At 43.2% G+C, this 14435-nt stretch overlaps 1 protein-coding gene across 1 annotated transcript; it reads right to left on the bottom strand.

The window, feature by feature from the left end:
* Window positions 1-828: 828 nt before the first annotated feature.
* On the bottom strand, window positions 829-14435 carry LOC112544914 (placenta-specific gene 8 protein-like). The gene is made up of 5 exons (XM_025182005.3): window positions 14281-14435; window positions 7193-7337; window positions 5261-5385; window positions 2583-2691; window positions 829-988 (listed from the first exon to the last, which is right to left on the bottom strand). The coding sequence occupies exons 2-4, from the start codon at window positions 7299-7301 to the stop codon at window positions 2587-2589; spliced, it is 339 nt and encodes a 112-aa protein (XP_025037790.3). The 5' UTR covers window positions 7302-7337; window positions 14281-14435; the 3' UTR covers window positions 829-988; window positions 2583-2586.

The raw sequence follows: 14435 nt of genomic DNA, 5'->3' as shown, positions 1-14435 counted from the left end.
ATTTTATAAGCAGCCATACTTTTTGTCGCAAGTGAAATATGAGTAGAACTTCTTATAGCTGAAATAAAGCAGAATGGCACAGACTCAGTCTGCTCTTGCAAATTCATTTTACTTTTCAATCCTGAGCTTTACCAACATGGGACAAAGATGCAGTCTCTATGGTTCTAAGATTACAGACAGCACAAGCCTAAAACCCTGATGAATACTGGTTATAGGGAGAACACAGTATTTTATTTAAGAAAACTCATGAAGTTGATTCAGGGTACCCTGAATCAGAAATATGCTTTGGGGCTTTGAAAGCTATGATTTAACAGAACAGGAAAAGAGTAAAATCTGTGCAGCATACATTCTTATTTTGTAATAGCACTTACTGATTATGAAACTGTATTGTGGTCTTGTCCCTTTCCATTTGAAAATGAAAATATTACATTCCAGTTAGTTGTGGTTATTCCAGTAAAATGAGAAATGAGCCAATTAGATCAACTTATCCTTTTTGTAATATTTTGCTCTTACAGTTTGAAAAACTGTAATATAATTATAAACTTCCAAGTTTCCCATGTTGGATTTGCAATTTAAATAACATCCAGGATGAGAGACACCCTTCTACTACAAGCCAGGTAGCAGAAAATAAGTAACTATCACAGCTTACTCTGCCTTATATTCTTTGAGGATAGCAGAATAAGCATTGTGGGAAGAAGATCATTCAATAGACCTAGAGTAGTCTAGTATTAGCAAGATATTGGGAACAGAATACTTTGCCCCTGAGAAGCACTAGAAACGATAAAATTAACACAGATCTGTTCACAATAAATGAGGCAGACACAAATGTTGAGATTGTTTCCTTTATTGATGTTTTTCTACAAATAGTGCTTGGGAGCAATTACATTAAAATGCCTACAACATTGCTTTGGTGACCAGTAAATACAGCAGGAGATGGGAAGACTTTTGCAAATGGAACTCTAGGATACAGAAATGGATACAGGAACTCCTGAAACAGATGAGAAAAGAGTTATATAAGGCTGAGATTACTTAACACCAATAATATTATGAAACTACAAGATCGTGTATTAAATTTTACACTGTGTGAATGCTTTCTGTATACAGTAAGCCTCAAAGGGTGTATCTAGATTACATGGCTCCATTGACGGAGCCATGTAAAGTAGTTTACTCGACATAGTCAATGAAGAGGGGATTTAAATAATCCCCTCTTCATTAAAATAAAAATGGCCGCCGCGCTGTGCTGACAATCAGCTGATCTGGCACAGCGCGGCAGTCTAGATGCGGTGCGGTCAACAAGGGAAGCCTTTGTCGACCGCTTCGGTATGCCTCGTGAAACGAGGTCTACCAGAGCGGTTGAAAAAGGCTTCCCTTGTCAACCGCGCCGCGTCTAGACAGCCGCGCTGTGCCGGATCAGCTGATTGTCGGCACAGCGGGGCTGCCATGTTTATTTTATGAAGCGGGGATTATTTAAATCCCCGCTTCATTGACTATGTCGAGTAAACTACTTTACATGGCTCCGTCGATGGAGCTATGTAATCTAGACACACCCAAAACAAGGATGCTATAAGGATGCAAGAACAGCATACAATTTATTGAATATTATTGAAAAAATGAACATATTCAAGAGCTTAGCCTTTTCAGTGCAAAGTGAACAAATCCTGGCTTACATTTTGGATGAGGTTTTTCAAAGTTCTCAGCATTTGCTGAGCTTTTGACTGAAGTTAATGAGTTTTCCTATGGGTCTGAGCAGGAGCAGAGTTAGTGCAGTGCTGAAAGATTTGAAAAGCCCACCAGTGACGTGCCAGTGACCTACACCTTGAACAGAACACTCACATCATGGACATGACTGCTGTTCTTTTGGATAGATGGTAAAAGTGGCGACAACACTGCAACCAAGTGGAGTTGAAGGAATCGTTGCTCACTCCACACATGGTTATGCACGAGCACTGCTCGAGCAGGTGCGTCTGTATCTTGGAACAAAGGACAGTAGCAATGTGGCATTTGCTTCCTTCTGCAACCCACTCACCAGTTGAGTCACACAGTATCTTGGTAGAACACGCCCTCTGGCCCCATCCTTGTTTGTGTTTGACTTGATCTGTTCCTTTGTGGATTCCCACTGCAGATGCCACCTAGTGGAACACACTGCACCTCTGGTTTACCAGCAAGGATCTTCCTTGGGGCTCTTGGTGCCTCATGGCCTTGCATCCTCCCCCCTCACTCCTTCCTTCCTTCCCCCCAGCATTTTGCTCATAGTAACAATGCCCTTTTCCTTTCAAATTGGGTTGAGTCACGAAGGCAACACTCAATCCTGGTGGCTGTAGAGTCCCTAACACATGTCAAGTATCGGCTGATTTCCAAAAGCCATATTACAGATGGCCACCTTGGGCCCAAGAAGACTTCAGTTTAAAACACATGGGGTGAGCAGTGCAGAATGTTCCCTGTATATGACTGACTGTATGCCAGTTTTCCTATCACATGAACCATTGGTTCTACAACTAACTTTAAATAAGACATTGCATCAGAGAAGCCTCTTGCTTAACCAAACATGTTTACAAATACATATGAAATAAGAAATGACAAACCTTACTAGAATATTCCCAGTTCTTTCCTTATGTTAATATCTCTCTTCAGCTGACAAAGAGAACATGGAGCGCAACATAAAGCAGTGCAGCAATCACAGAGGAGGGTTCCCTAATGAAAAAGAATTAAAATATTACAGGCTGTAGCTTTCAGAAGATGTACATCTAACATGTATTGACTTCACTCCATTGACTGGACCTAAGATCAGGTCCATGTGGGCTTTCAATGCTGCCTTTGAGTGACGGGGACATTATGGAAACCATTTAAACAACTTTTATCAAAGGATTTTTGTCAACCACAGATAATAAAAGAGGCCAAGACTTACTTGCTTATCTAACTTCATGGTTTACAGGATCTTTCAAAAAAGGGTTTATTTTTCGACAGATCTATGTCTAGACTGCCAGGGTGTGTAGTTTTTTTTTTTCCCCCTGAAAAAGCTCTGTTTTGGAAAAAAGCGGAGGCCATGTTTATGCTAATGAAGCACGAGATATTTAAATCCCTGCTTCATTAGCAATTTCAACGTGCCTAATCTACATCTCTCTGTAGACAGAGAGGTGTAATCTAGACGTACCCTATGAGGCCAAGACTTATCTGCTTATCTATCCCATGTCCCTGCTATTAGAAGCTGAAAAAAAGGAGTACTAGTTGCCTGCTGTAGGAGGAAAAGAGACCAGGCTGCGGGTACCAGCTGCCTCTTAAGAGGGCTGATTTGGACATCAAAGAACCTATTTACTCAATTTAGGAAGCAGATTTGAACAGTTGAGGCTTATCCAATAACAGTCACACTTCAGCAACTAGATAGCAAAGGAGAATAGTGATTGGACGCCCTCCTAGATTAAGCTAGTCCAGCTCCCTACCTGTGCGGGATTATGCTTTACAAAATGTTTGCGGAGATTTTGTCAGTTTCCAGTTCATATGTCTGCAAGTAATGACTTTTCAGCCCTTAAACTGAAACACTTCTCTACAGTTTACTCCCTTTTTGTGTTAGGAAGATATTAACCTTTAGTTTTCCTTCTCTCACCTTCATCCTATTAATATTTCTTATACCACACTGTAAAATATTGCTCTACACCTTTCAGACTAACTATAATCCCCTGTATTCCTGATTGGCCAAACTATATATAGTAGCTCTTAATTTTCTTTAGAAGTCAGTGCTGCTATTCTCTGCTTTCCTTCCAGTTCATCTACATTCTTTTGGTATTGAAGATATTACACTCACTAGAATCACACAGAAGAACTCTTGCCTTCCAGCTTTGTTACTAAGGGACAGGTTTTTAAAAGATTTTGGCTCCTAAGTGGCTAGGAGTGCACATCGCTCAGAAGCTACTGTGAGCATCTCTGAAAATTTGGATAATTAATTAGGTACCTAAACAGGAGCTGAGTTGTTTTTTTTTAAATCCAGCCTATAGTATCTCATATGCATCCCAAAATGTCAATGGCCTTTTGAGGTTGCTATATTATATTTGTAAGCTTATGTCTAATTTGCTCACCAGTTTCACCCCAAAAGTATATTTCAGTGTTATTTCTTTCTATATGTTCCCACCAATAGAGTATCTGAGGTTTGGGTTATTCTACCCTAGAGACATTAAGCTGTATCTCATTTTTCAATATCCATGAAAAACATTATTGAACCCACCACCCTGTGCTACCCAGGCCAATGCCCTATCCTCTAAGGCACATGAGGACCTAACCCACTTTCTGGGTACCCCTTATCCTACCTTCCCTGGAACCTGCTCATGGATTTAGGGGACTAGAACGCCCCACCCTATACTCCTCAGGCAAATGCTCAAACTGCTAAGCCATGCCAGGACCCACCCTACTACCTTACCTTCTGGGTGTCTTTGAAATCCATTGTATTAAAAATGCAAAGTTTACATAGTAATTATATATTACTTCTTAGGCAGGAGACATGGCCAATGTAAATTTTGGGAAGTGTTGGGAGCTTCAGAAGACGAGGCTGAACTATGTGCCTGACCAGAAATAACTTTGTGTACAGAGTTAAATGGGTTTCCTAGGGAATACCTAGAGGGAAATCATGCAAATTCCCATCTGTAGAAGCTACAGAGAGGACTATCTTCCGATTACCTGTTCCCGGAGTGTGAAGCCGTATAAAGGAAAGTCTGAACTATTCACAGCTCATAGGCTGTTATGAATTTGTGCCCTGCGAAAAGCCCCTTTGTGCGGTTTGAAAGACTGATACTTCCCAGAGCCTTTGTTAGAGCAGGGGATCATCTCTGGTAAGCTTATTAGCATGTTCATATGTTCTTTACTCTTTTAACAGGGTAAAATTGCAGAAAAAACCACAGCTTAGAGGAGCTGTGTAGTAAACTGATACCCATGTGCAATTCTAGCTGCTCGTAGCAAAGTACACACAGGTCTATTAGGTAGTCCAGACTGCTCGAGATGTCACAATGTAAGCAGGGGGAACGTGCAGTCTGGAAATACATATCTCTCTCCTTTTTGACCAGGGTATCTTTGCCTTAAGCTTCCCAATCCCCAGCTGCCATCTGTCTCAGAGTGGGTGTCCTCAGTGCCCCAGAGGGGGAGAACAGTGCACGTTCCTCTAAACTGAGATACTAATATTACGGCCTTAGTCCCTCCTTGTTATTCCTCCTCTCACTGGTGTTCTGCACATGTTCTTTTGAGTATGGGCTGCACAGAAGAATAGATAGTAACTAACAGGGATCCTGTATCTTGACCGGTAGAGCGTCCTCATGGCAACGCTTGCACCACAACAGCAGCATTCTCCCATGTCTTTTGCAACTTTACATCCAAGACAACAGAAACCGAATGTTCCACATGCGCCTGCACAAAGAGAAAACGACAAATGGATGTTGGCCCCACTGTTTATGCAGGCAGTTGACTTTCATTACCACTTTAAGGGAAACACAGAAGTGCCTAGATAAACAAGAGAAAGTTAGGTGTGTGCCAAGGGGCCAGAGCCCCCAGAAAGGAAGGCTGGGTCATTGAGAGACCTCTGCAGTGATGTTACATGAGGCTGTTACCTCAGCTGCAGCTCTCTCCCCTCATAACAAATTAAGTAGCAGGTGACAGACTTATGGCATCACCTTTCAGGTTCCTCCAAAGAATGGGAAGAAAGGATCTAATAACCTGGGATCTCAGAATGAACTTTAGAGAGCAAAATACATTGCTGATATTTGAGTTTCATACCATAGTGTTTGACTGGAAGTTGGAACACTAGCTGGTTTTGTTAGTATAGTGGGTAAACTTGGTTTGTGTTTAGTCCATGTAGATCAGGGGCGGGGAACCTTTTTTGGGTTGAGGGCTACTGACCCACAGAAAAATCGGTCAGGGGCTGCACACAAGTGAGAAGAAAAAAAAAATCAAACCAAACCCTGACTGATGTGGCCCCTGACTGAGAAGGAGAAAGATACTCCCCAAATTCTCCTCACAGAGCAGAGCGTTTGGAGGCCCAGGCCAGTGGATTTTGTGTGCTCCAACCCCACAGGAACACCATTGCGGGTGCCCCAATACTAGGGGGGAAGCCCTGAACCTTGGGTGCTGGATCCAGGCAAGCTCAGGGCCACATCCACCCCCCAAGCCTGAGGTTCCCCATCCCTGATGTAGGTCTTAGGTTAACATTTTGATTCTAAAATAAACCATGTTCTGTGTGTTGAACTATTCCTTGGAAGAAAAAAAGGATCATTTCAGAATAGGGTCGTCTCTCACCAGGCCTGTAATATGGGGGCTTATGTTTTAGGCTTCCATCCTACTGCAGGTAGCAAGTATATTTAATCAGAAATAATGTGGCATAAGGGTTGAAAGTCTAACATGAAGGTTTCTGTTTAAAATAAGAGCATCTGGTGTGAAGTTCTCCTTTAACATAAGTACAGGTTGGACCTCCCAAAACCAGGACACCCTCGTCTGGCAGGACTACGGGTGTTCCTGGACCAGGGAGTCCTGGCTGGGACCCCCAGTGGCAAGAGGGCTGGTGGCTTGAAGCCTGATGGGGCTGGAAGTGGGGCTGGAGCTCTGGTAGTGCAGCAGGGGCCATGGCAGCCCCAGTACCGGGGCTGGGGATGATGCCGTCATGGCAACTGAGCTAGTGGGACCAGAGATGCAGCAGCTGTGGCAGCCCTGGTAGCAGGGCCGGGGCCAGGGACATCACAGGAGCTGGGGCAGTCTGGTGGCTGGGGCGAGCAGTGGGGAGGGAAAGTGGTCTGGGGAGCCCGAGGTAGGAGACCTCCTCTGGTCCAGTAAATTCCCTTGTTCGGGACTGGTCAGATCTGAGTGTGCTGGACCAGAGAGACCCAACCTGTAGTACACTTTGGAATTGAAAGACCAAGATTTTAGTCCCACCTGTATCTTTTATATTGAATAGTTGCATACAATATAGGTATATTACCATCTGGTATCAGCCCATTAGATCTGTGACCCTCGGTTGTCTGAGTGCTAGTACTTGCTCTGTGTATGTGAATGAATGGTGAGTGATTTGGGACCACTTACTAGAAGCCGTTCTTTTACATTTAAACAGACAAATGCTCTTGCATCCTGATTTAAAGATACTGCCAGTAACAGAGGTGTAACATAAAATAAAAAAATCAAACACCATAACCCTAAACAAAAATCAGATATTTGCATATCCACTTACAGACTTTACAGTCACTGCAGCAGTCAAACAAACCGGTCTGCCAGGAATTACGTGCAATAGAAGCAACACTAAACTGGGGCTGATTCGTCACTACATGATGACAGGCCATTTCTAGTTTCACCAGATCAGTTCAGAAGCTGATATCCTGGAAGGAAAAATAAAAGGAGCATGTGACAAAGTTCTGTTGAGGCACGTCTACGCAGCAGGGCTAAACTCAAAATAAGCTACGCAACTTGAGCTATGCTAATTATGTAGCTTAAGCCGAAATCGCTTATTTCGACTTTTGGCGCTGTCCACACAGCAGTTATTTCATAAGGACATAAGAACAGCCATACTGGAGCAAAGGTCCACCTAGCCCAGTATCCTCTCTGCCGACAGTGGCCAATGCCAGATGCCCTTGAGGGAGGGATCACAACAGGTAATCCTCATGCGTTCCCTCCCCTGTCACCCACCTCCAGAGAAATAGCCATTGATGGACCTAACCTCCATGAATCGATCTAGCTCTTTTTTGAATCCTGTTAAAGTTCTAGCTTTCACCACATCCTCTGGCAAGGAGTTCCACAGGTTGACTGTGCACTGAGTGAAAAAAAACCTTCCTTTTGTTTCTTTGGAGACAGAGCAGTCTTCTCCCGACTTCCCTTATTACTCATATAATGAGGGTTACAGGAGTCAGAGTAAGACGTCTTCCAGCTCAACATTATTTCGACATTATGTCAAAATAACTGCTTGTACGTAGGTGGACTGTGGTCAACCTAGGTGCCTGCCAGGCAACGCAATACTAGTGGGTTCAGGAGCCATGAGCCTTTTGCTGTGTTTTTAATTCAGCCCCAGACAACTCTGAGGGGGAGGCTACTTTCTAGGTCCTGCCTCGTCCACCCTAGGCCCTTTGGGGGTGGAACTGGCCCCTGACCACATTTCAAAATTCATTAAATAGCCCACCAGCGAAAATTATTGCTTATCCTTGAATTAGGGGAATGTTACTCCCAATGCTTTGCGAAATGGCACCACGATTCTCGTTTTATAAGAAGCCATGCTAGAAAGTCTGGATAATTTTGGTGGGCATTTTAGGCCAAACTGTAGTCAATGGGGCTAGCTCTGATTCTTCAGAGCAGGTTACAAATAGGTGACGTTTGAATAGGAAAAATTTATTTTTCCCTATTATCACATCGGGGCATGGTTCATTCCTGATTCAAGGGAAAGGGTATCACTAACTATATCTAGGGGACTTCAGACCTACAGTGATCTCACTTGGTGTGTGTGTTCAAAGACCTTCACAAAGCAAAATACTACAGACACCCCTGCAGAAACAGAAATCTCCCTTGCTGCTGTTCTCCAAACAGAGATTCAAAATCTTGCAGCTAACGGTTGGAAAAAATGATCACTCTCCTTCTCACAACGGCTGTTGCATGTGTCCAGTATGTTGTACATCCATTATGCACTTCTCATATGTTCTGGGTAAGAGACAACAGCTCAGAAGAAACTGCAAAAGTAATCCTATTCAGGTAAAATGACATCACCTGCTAAATATTCAAAGTGCCCCCACCCTCAATATCACACACTTAAGACAGATCGTTCATGTTGAGAGTCCACTCGGGCTCCGAACAGAAAGACCTGCTCAAACGATCCACCAGGCCATTTTGAAGGCCCAGCAGGTGTGGTGCCTTGAGAGGGACTGTGCTCCAAATACATCCACCCTTTGCAGAGCTTGACAGTCTCCTTGAAGATGTCTGACCTGACACCCCACTGTTGGTTCACGGCTGTGGGACAGTCGGCAAGCACCTGGATAGCCTTGCCCTGAGCGTGAGGCAAGAACTGCCAACACACACAAAACATTTCACATTAATGTGCAATGTGGCATGATGGGCTGCCCACATATCATGATCCTGAAGACTGCCAGATGTGCTGAGATGTCCTTATAGCTGAGACATCCGTTTACCAGTCACCAAGGAGAGAGGGGGAAGAAACTGGGATTCCCCTGCACAAATGTTCTTGACTCACCCGTCATATCAGTGATGATCGTATCCTGTCCCAGACATGCACCTGCTTGCCTAGATGTTGCATATGAGGGTGATAAACTGACTTGAGTCATAACTAGAAAACTCCGAGGTGCAGCCTAGCATGAGGAATGATACGTGTACATGCCTCCATATGACCTAAGACTGAGAACTCCTCATAGTGGTCTGGCAATGGAACATGAGCAAGAGGGGAGCAGGATACACCAAGAAGATAAAAGTTCCAGGTGGTATTCCTGACCATGATGATCCCTTTGCTGGATCTGGGAGACTGGCATGCTGCCTTTGACTTCCAGGATCCCTGCTTCAATGCAGTGATCCATCCTAGCCACAGGAGGTTTCTGAGGTACATCATAGGAGACAACCATCACTGTCTGCCCTTCAGACTGTCATCAGCACCAACCATGCACCTACCCAGCGCATGGCAATAGGGGAAGCCTACCTTCATCATAGAGACAACCACCGGTACCCTCGCTGGGAAGACTGGTTAGTTCGTAAGATACAGGGAAGCCTAGACAAGGGTGAAATTCAGGACCGCTTCCAATTAATCCCATCCCCTGCAGAGGCCACTAAGATTTTTTTCTTTGTTCTGAACAGACATTGTTGGGTATGTATGAGTCTATGGGATACAGTGGCCCATACATGGTGTATGTAGCAACTACTGGAGAAGCTTTTAAGTCATGTTAGGGATTGGGTGAACCTACAGCAGAGACCACTGCAGAGGGCATGGGCTGCCAGTCCACCAGTTCTGGCCCTCTGTAGCACCTGAGCCTCTGGCACCAGTGCTGAGCATACTGGGCTGGTGACCATGTGAAGCACTGGGGGGGGGGGGGAGCACTGCAAGGCACAAACTGAAGCCCAGCACAGGCTCTGTTTCCCTGAGCTGCCAGAAACCTGCCTAGGGACCCCGTAGCTTCCACTCCTCAGCGCCGCCCAATACCAGATACTGCGATGTGTCCCAGGAGTGCTCACCACTACCCTAGACATGCCCCATCTGCTTCTAATCCATAGGCATTTGGGGCAGGTGAAAGCAGAAGTCACGGATTGGAAGCAGCTCTCTCCCCCACACTTTCCAACAAGCACAGACTGGTGCATAGCACAGCCCCAGGGGAAGGCCAGGGCTCCTACAGCTTACTCCCAGGGCAGGTCTTTCCCAGCCACAAGTTGAAACAGCACCTCCTGCAACTTCAGCTGGTTTTAAATAAACATATTTTAGAAAGATTGTAATCTTTTCTTGTTGGGCATCCTGCGTGTTTAGATTGAATTTATTTAACTAATAAAAATAGTATTTTAAAATGAGGGTTTGGTGCATTTTAAATTGCATTTGAATTTCTAGACATATAGGGCAGGATGCAAATCACAAGTAAAAAAAAAATTACCCTCTAGTAAAAAAGAAATGTATCATTTGTTAGAAAATGGCATATAAAAAATTAAGAAGATAAATAAATGTAAGTTAAGCTACATATTTGGTTAAGAAAATGTGTATAGACATTTTATAGCCTCCTAGTTAGCAAGAAAGAAAGAAAGAAAGACCAAATTTAGTGTAAACACAAAAATTCCAAATGAATCGGTTTTAATTGTTACCAACCAATGAAATCAACTTTTCTTTAGGAAAATACAAGCTACAAATGCAAATCAATATTACAATTGATTATTTAAAATTAAGGGACCCTGTTTGCTGTGCAAAACCATGATTAAAAATGGTGATGTAAACGTATTTTCTTAAATGAATCCACCCTGATGACAAATGAAGATGCACAGGTCTGGCCAGATTTCCAAAGCACTACTCAGTGAACCTGTTCACTGAGATTGCAGTTGGAGAGTTCAGTGCTCAGGTTTTCCCAGAGGCAATTCCCATTGCTGACTTCCATCTCAAACTCTACATGAACACTCCTACCTTTGTCATCTAGGGGAGAGACCCTGAGTCTCTAAATAGGTCAGATCCCTTTAGATTAAAATAAGATTGAACTGTTATGGGAATTAGTAACAAAGCGATGAGTCTTCCACTGCTAATTTACTAGTGGGTAACCAACTAATACAAATTAGTTGGGTAAGACTTGGCTTTAGTTGTCAATGGGTGCAAGCCACAAAATTTAGACTTCCCTGAAAGAGTGTTTCAGGCCAATCTCTGGTTTGGTTCTTTGGCGGTTGAAAAAATAGAGAGGGACTGAATGGACATTAGAGTTATCATTATTGTTTAAAATGCATAGGTGACAGAATGACTTGCTTCAAAAGTGTACAATAAAAAAGGAGAGAGACTTACTCCTCTTTTCAGGAAGCAATTCTTATCTCACAGCATGATTACTTTCACAGTAGGTGTGCTCCAGAAACACTCCCTGACAACCACCTATGTTTATAGAGCAATTGTTCACTTATATTTCCCACCCATGTTGGTGACTTTGAAATGTAAACAGTAATTCATCACCAAGAGCCTCACTAACCTGAGAGTGCTAAAGGTTAAAAGCAAGCCTGCTTTTTCCTATTGCTAAAATAAACTATTGCCAAGCTGTAAAAATAAACCTTTAAACTTTCCTTGCCTTCCTGATGGCAAGTAAGCAGGCACTCTCTGAAAAACCAAGAAACTCAAGTCTGGATGATTTTACTAGCATGGCTTTCTGAAGAGCAGAAGCAGGCTGGCCACTTTCAGTCAAAACACGATGGGCAGAATTCTTCTGCCTTGACTGATTTGTACATATTCCAGTATATGTTAACTCAGCGGTACTCAACCTATGGGATTCTATGTGTGGCCCAAGAGATACTTTGTTTACTGTTGCCCACATACAGGGCTGCCCGATTCTGCTGGTTTCCTTCCATTTAGTATTTTCCTACTGTTATTACTAAAGTGACACACACCTAAAGCAAGGACACATGAAGTGAGGTGCTTGCTGACTGCACACAACAGGGACTGTGAGAGCCGTGTGCTCCTTTGGCACTCAATCAAAGCTGTGGTTCAGTTGGCACACCTTGTAAATTCTAAGCAAGCAAGCACAGGTAGCAAAACTACCCCATCCTGGGAGACTGTCTTGGTTACGACAATCTTGCATCCCAATGATATGATGCGGCCCATTCACTAGCTTAGGTTGCCCATCGCTTCGTTAACTGCTGTGGATATGATTGCATGGGTATAATAGAGTGCTGAAAAACAGACATTCAAATCTCTCAGATTACTCTTTGGTTTCACAGAGATGTTACTCCACAAATCAATCTTTTAGGTTCTTCCCAAGCACTACAAAGAGTTGCAAAAGTAAAATTAATCCTCCCTTCAGTTCAAACATTATATTGAGCTCTACACAACTCTTCTCTACACAGACACCAGTGACGCAAACTAACAGAAATAACACTATTTCCAATGACTGGGCAAAGTTCTCTGATCCACAGAGCAGATTTTTGCTCTGATATTCTGCCTACTCCCCCAAATCAATTTAGGTCACCTATCATTGTATAGCTGAGCACCATGTACAGTTGTTGTAGACAGACAGTAATCCAAGTCACATAACTTAGCTTGACTAAGAGAAGAATGACCATTATTTGTCTCTAAATTGTTTCTTTAGAAAAACAATAAAAGTAACAGAGGAGTTGTGAGGTAGTGAGAGTTGTGTTCACTCTTGTAGCCACGGTGTTCACTCTGTTTTTGCATTTATTATTTGCTTTGTGATTCCTGTGCTGCTCTGGTGTGTGTGTGTGTGTGAGAGAGAGAGAGATGGCTAGGTAGATATCTCTGGGTGAGAATGCCTGAGGGCAGGCAGGTAGGGAATGGCCCAGGCCAGCCTGTCACCTGAGCTAGGTGGAGGATTCAGTCAGGTGACACTTTGCCAGGGAACCTGAACAAAGGAGGAGGCAGGGCAGCCTGAAGGGCTGTGACCAGTTGCTGGGTGTGAGAGTTAGTTTTCGGCTGGCTTGGGGAGAAGGGAGCCTTGCTGGCCTGGGAGGCTGGGGCAGGAGCCTGGTTCCTGTGTTAACAACGATCCTGTGCTACCCTGTGTCCCTGTCAACCAATAAACCTCCTGCTCTACCCGCTGGCTGAGAGCCATGCCTGGCTGCGGATGGGAGGGCAGGGGCCGGTGACTTCCCCACACTCCATGGCCATGTTAATCTGTTTCAGCAAAAACTACAAGGCGTCCAGTGCCACTTTCAAGACTAACCGATTTAATAGGAGATTAGGGAATATGCTTTTGTGAGATACAACTCACTTCCTCAGAGGCTGGAGAGAGAAGAAAACAGAAAAGGAATGGATATAGAGATGGGAGAATGACCCATCTCTGTATTCCTTTATTTTCTGTTTTCTTTTCTGTTCAGCGTCTGAGGAAGTGAGTTGTATCTCATGAAAGCATATGCCCTAATCCCCTATTAAATCGGTTAGTCTTGAAAGTGCCACCAGAATCCTTGTTGTTTTTAAGGAAAGTAACACAAATATTATGCTGACACTTACAAGATTAATACAGAACTCTATATACAGTAGTTTCCATGGCACTTACTCCTCAGGGCCATGCACATGCTTTCTCCTTACTTAAGATGTTGCAAAGTTGGTACTCCACAATTGCTAATTCTATAAACATCTCAGTGACTCAACAAGGTTGTGGGTGAAGATCATTGTATCTTCCAAGAGGGCAGAAAATAGGTGAAAGAAGGGTACAACATTGCCTTCTCTTAAAACATGGATAATTTCAAAGCACATTGACTAGAATTCAAGGAAATTCTATCCTTTTTGAAATACAAACAACCAAATTTAAACTATAGCAACATTCATTTTTCAGTAAAAACTACCTCAGGCTTTCTGGGAAATATCAGTTTGGATATATTTGTACAATATGAACAGTAGCTGGCAATAAAACAAACAAAATGACTTTCTGCTCATCAGCATGAGTGCATAATTTTGTCAAATACCCACTAATAGAATTTACAGCCTATTTCATTTTCCCTTAATTGATTTGTTGAACAGAAAACTAAATATTTTTACTCTTTACTAACTTTACTTTCCAGAAATAACTAACTCAGCAGCTACCAAGGTTTCCAGCTTTTAATAAATTGAACTTTTCCAAAGGTGCTCTCAAATTAAACAAAGAAATATGCACATACCACTTGCAGAGCAGTCTTGGAGAGAGAGAGAGATCGCTGTTCTTGGTCCAACTTCAACCAAGTCCTTTTTATATATTCCTTATGCTACACAAATTGCAACACGTAAACTAACCAGGTGGCTTTCCAAAATTGCTTTTGGAGACTTCTCATCAAGG

The sequence above is a fragment of the Pelodiscus sinensis genome, chromosome 4 (assembly GCF_052426305.1).
Source record: "Pelodiscus sinensis isolate ZL-2025 chromosome 4, ASM5242630v1, whole genome shotgun sequence".
In the NCBI taxonomy this organism is placed as follows: Eukaryota; Metazoa; Chordata; order Testudines; family Trionychidae; genus Pelodiscus; species Pelodiscus sinensis.
This window is presented reverse-complemented; position numbering and strand designations above follow the sequence as displayed.

Coding starts and splice junctions, on each gene's coding strand:
- LOC112544914 (XM_025182005.3), bottom strand. CDS start 7,301: ATGGCCTGTCATCATGTAGTGACGAATCAGCCCCAGTTTAGTGTTGCT. Junction 5,386..7,192: donor CTGCAGTGACTGTAAAGTCT/GTAAGTGGATAT, acceptor CTCTTTGTGCAG/GCGCATGTGGAACATTCGGT. Junction 2,692..5,260: donor GGTCAAGATACAGGATCCCT/GTTAGTTACTAT, acceptor CTTTTTCATTAG/GGAACCCTCCTCTGTGATTG.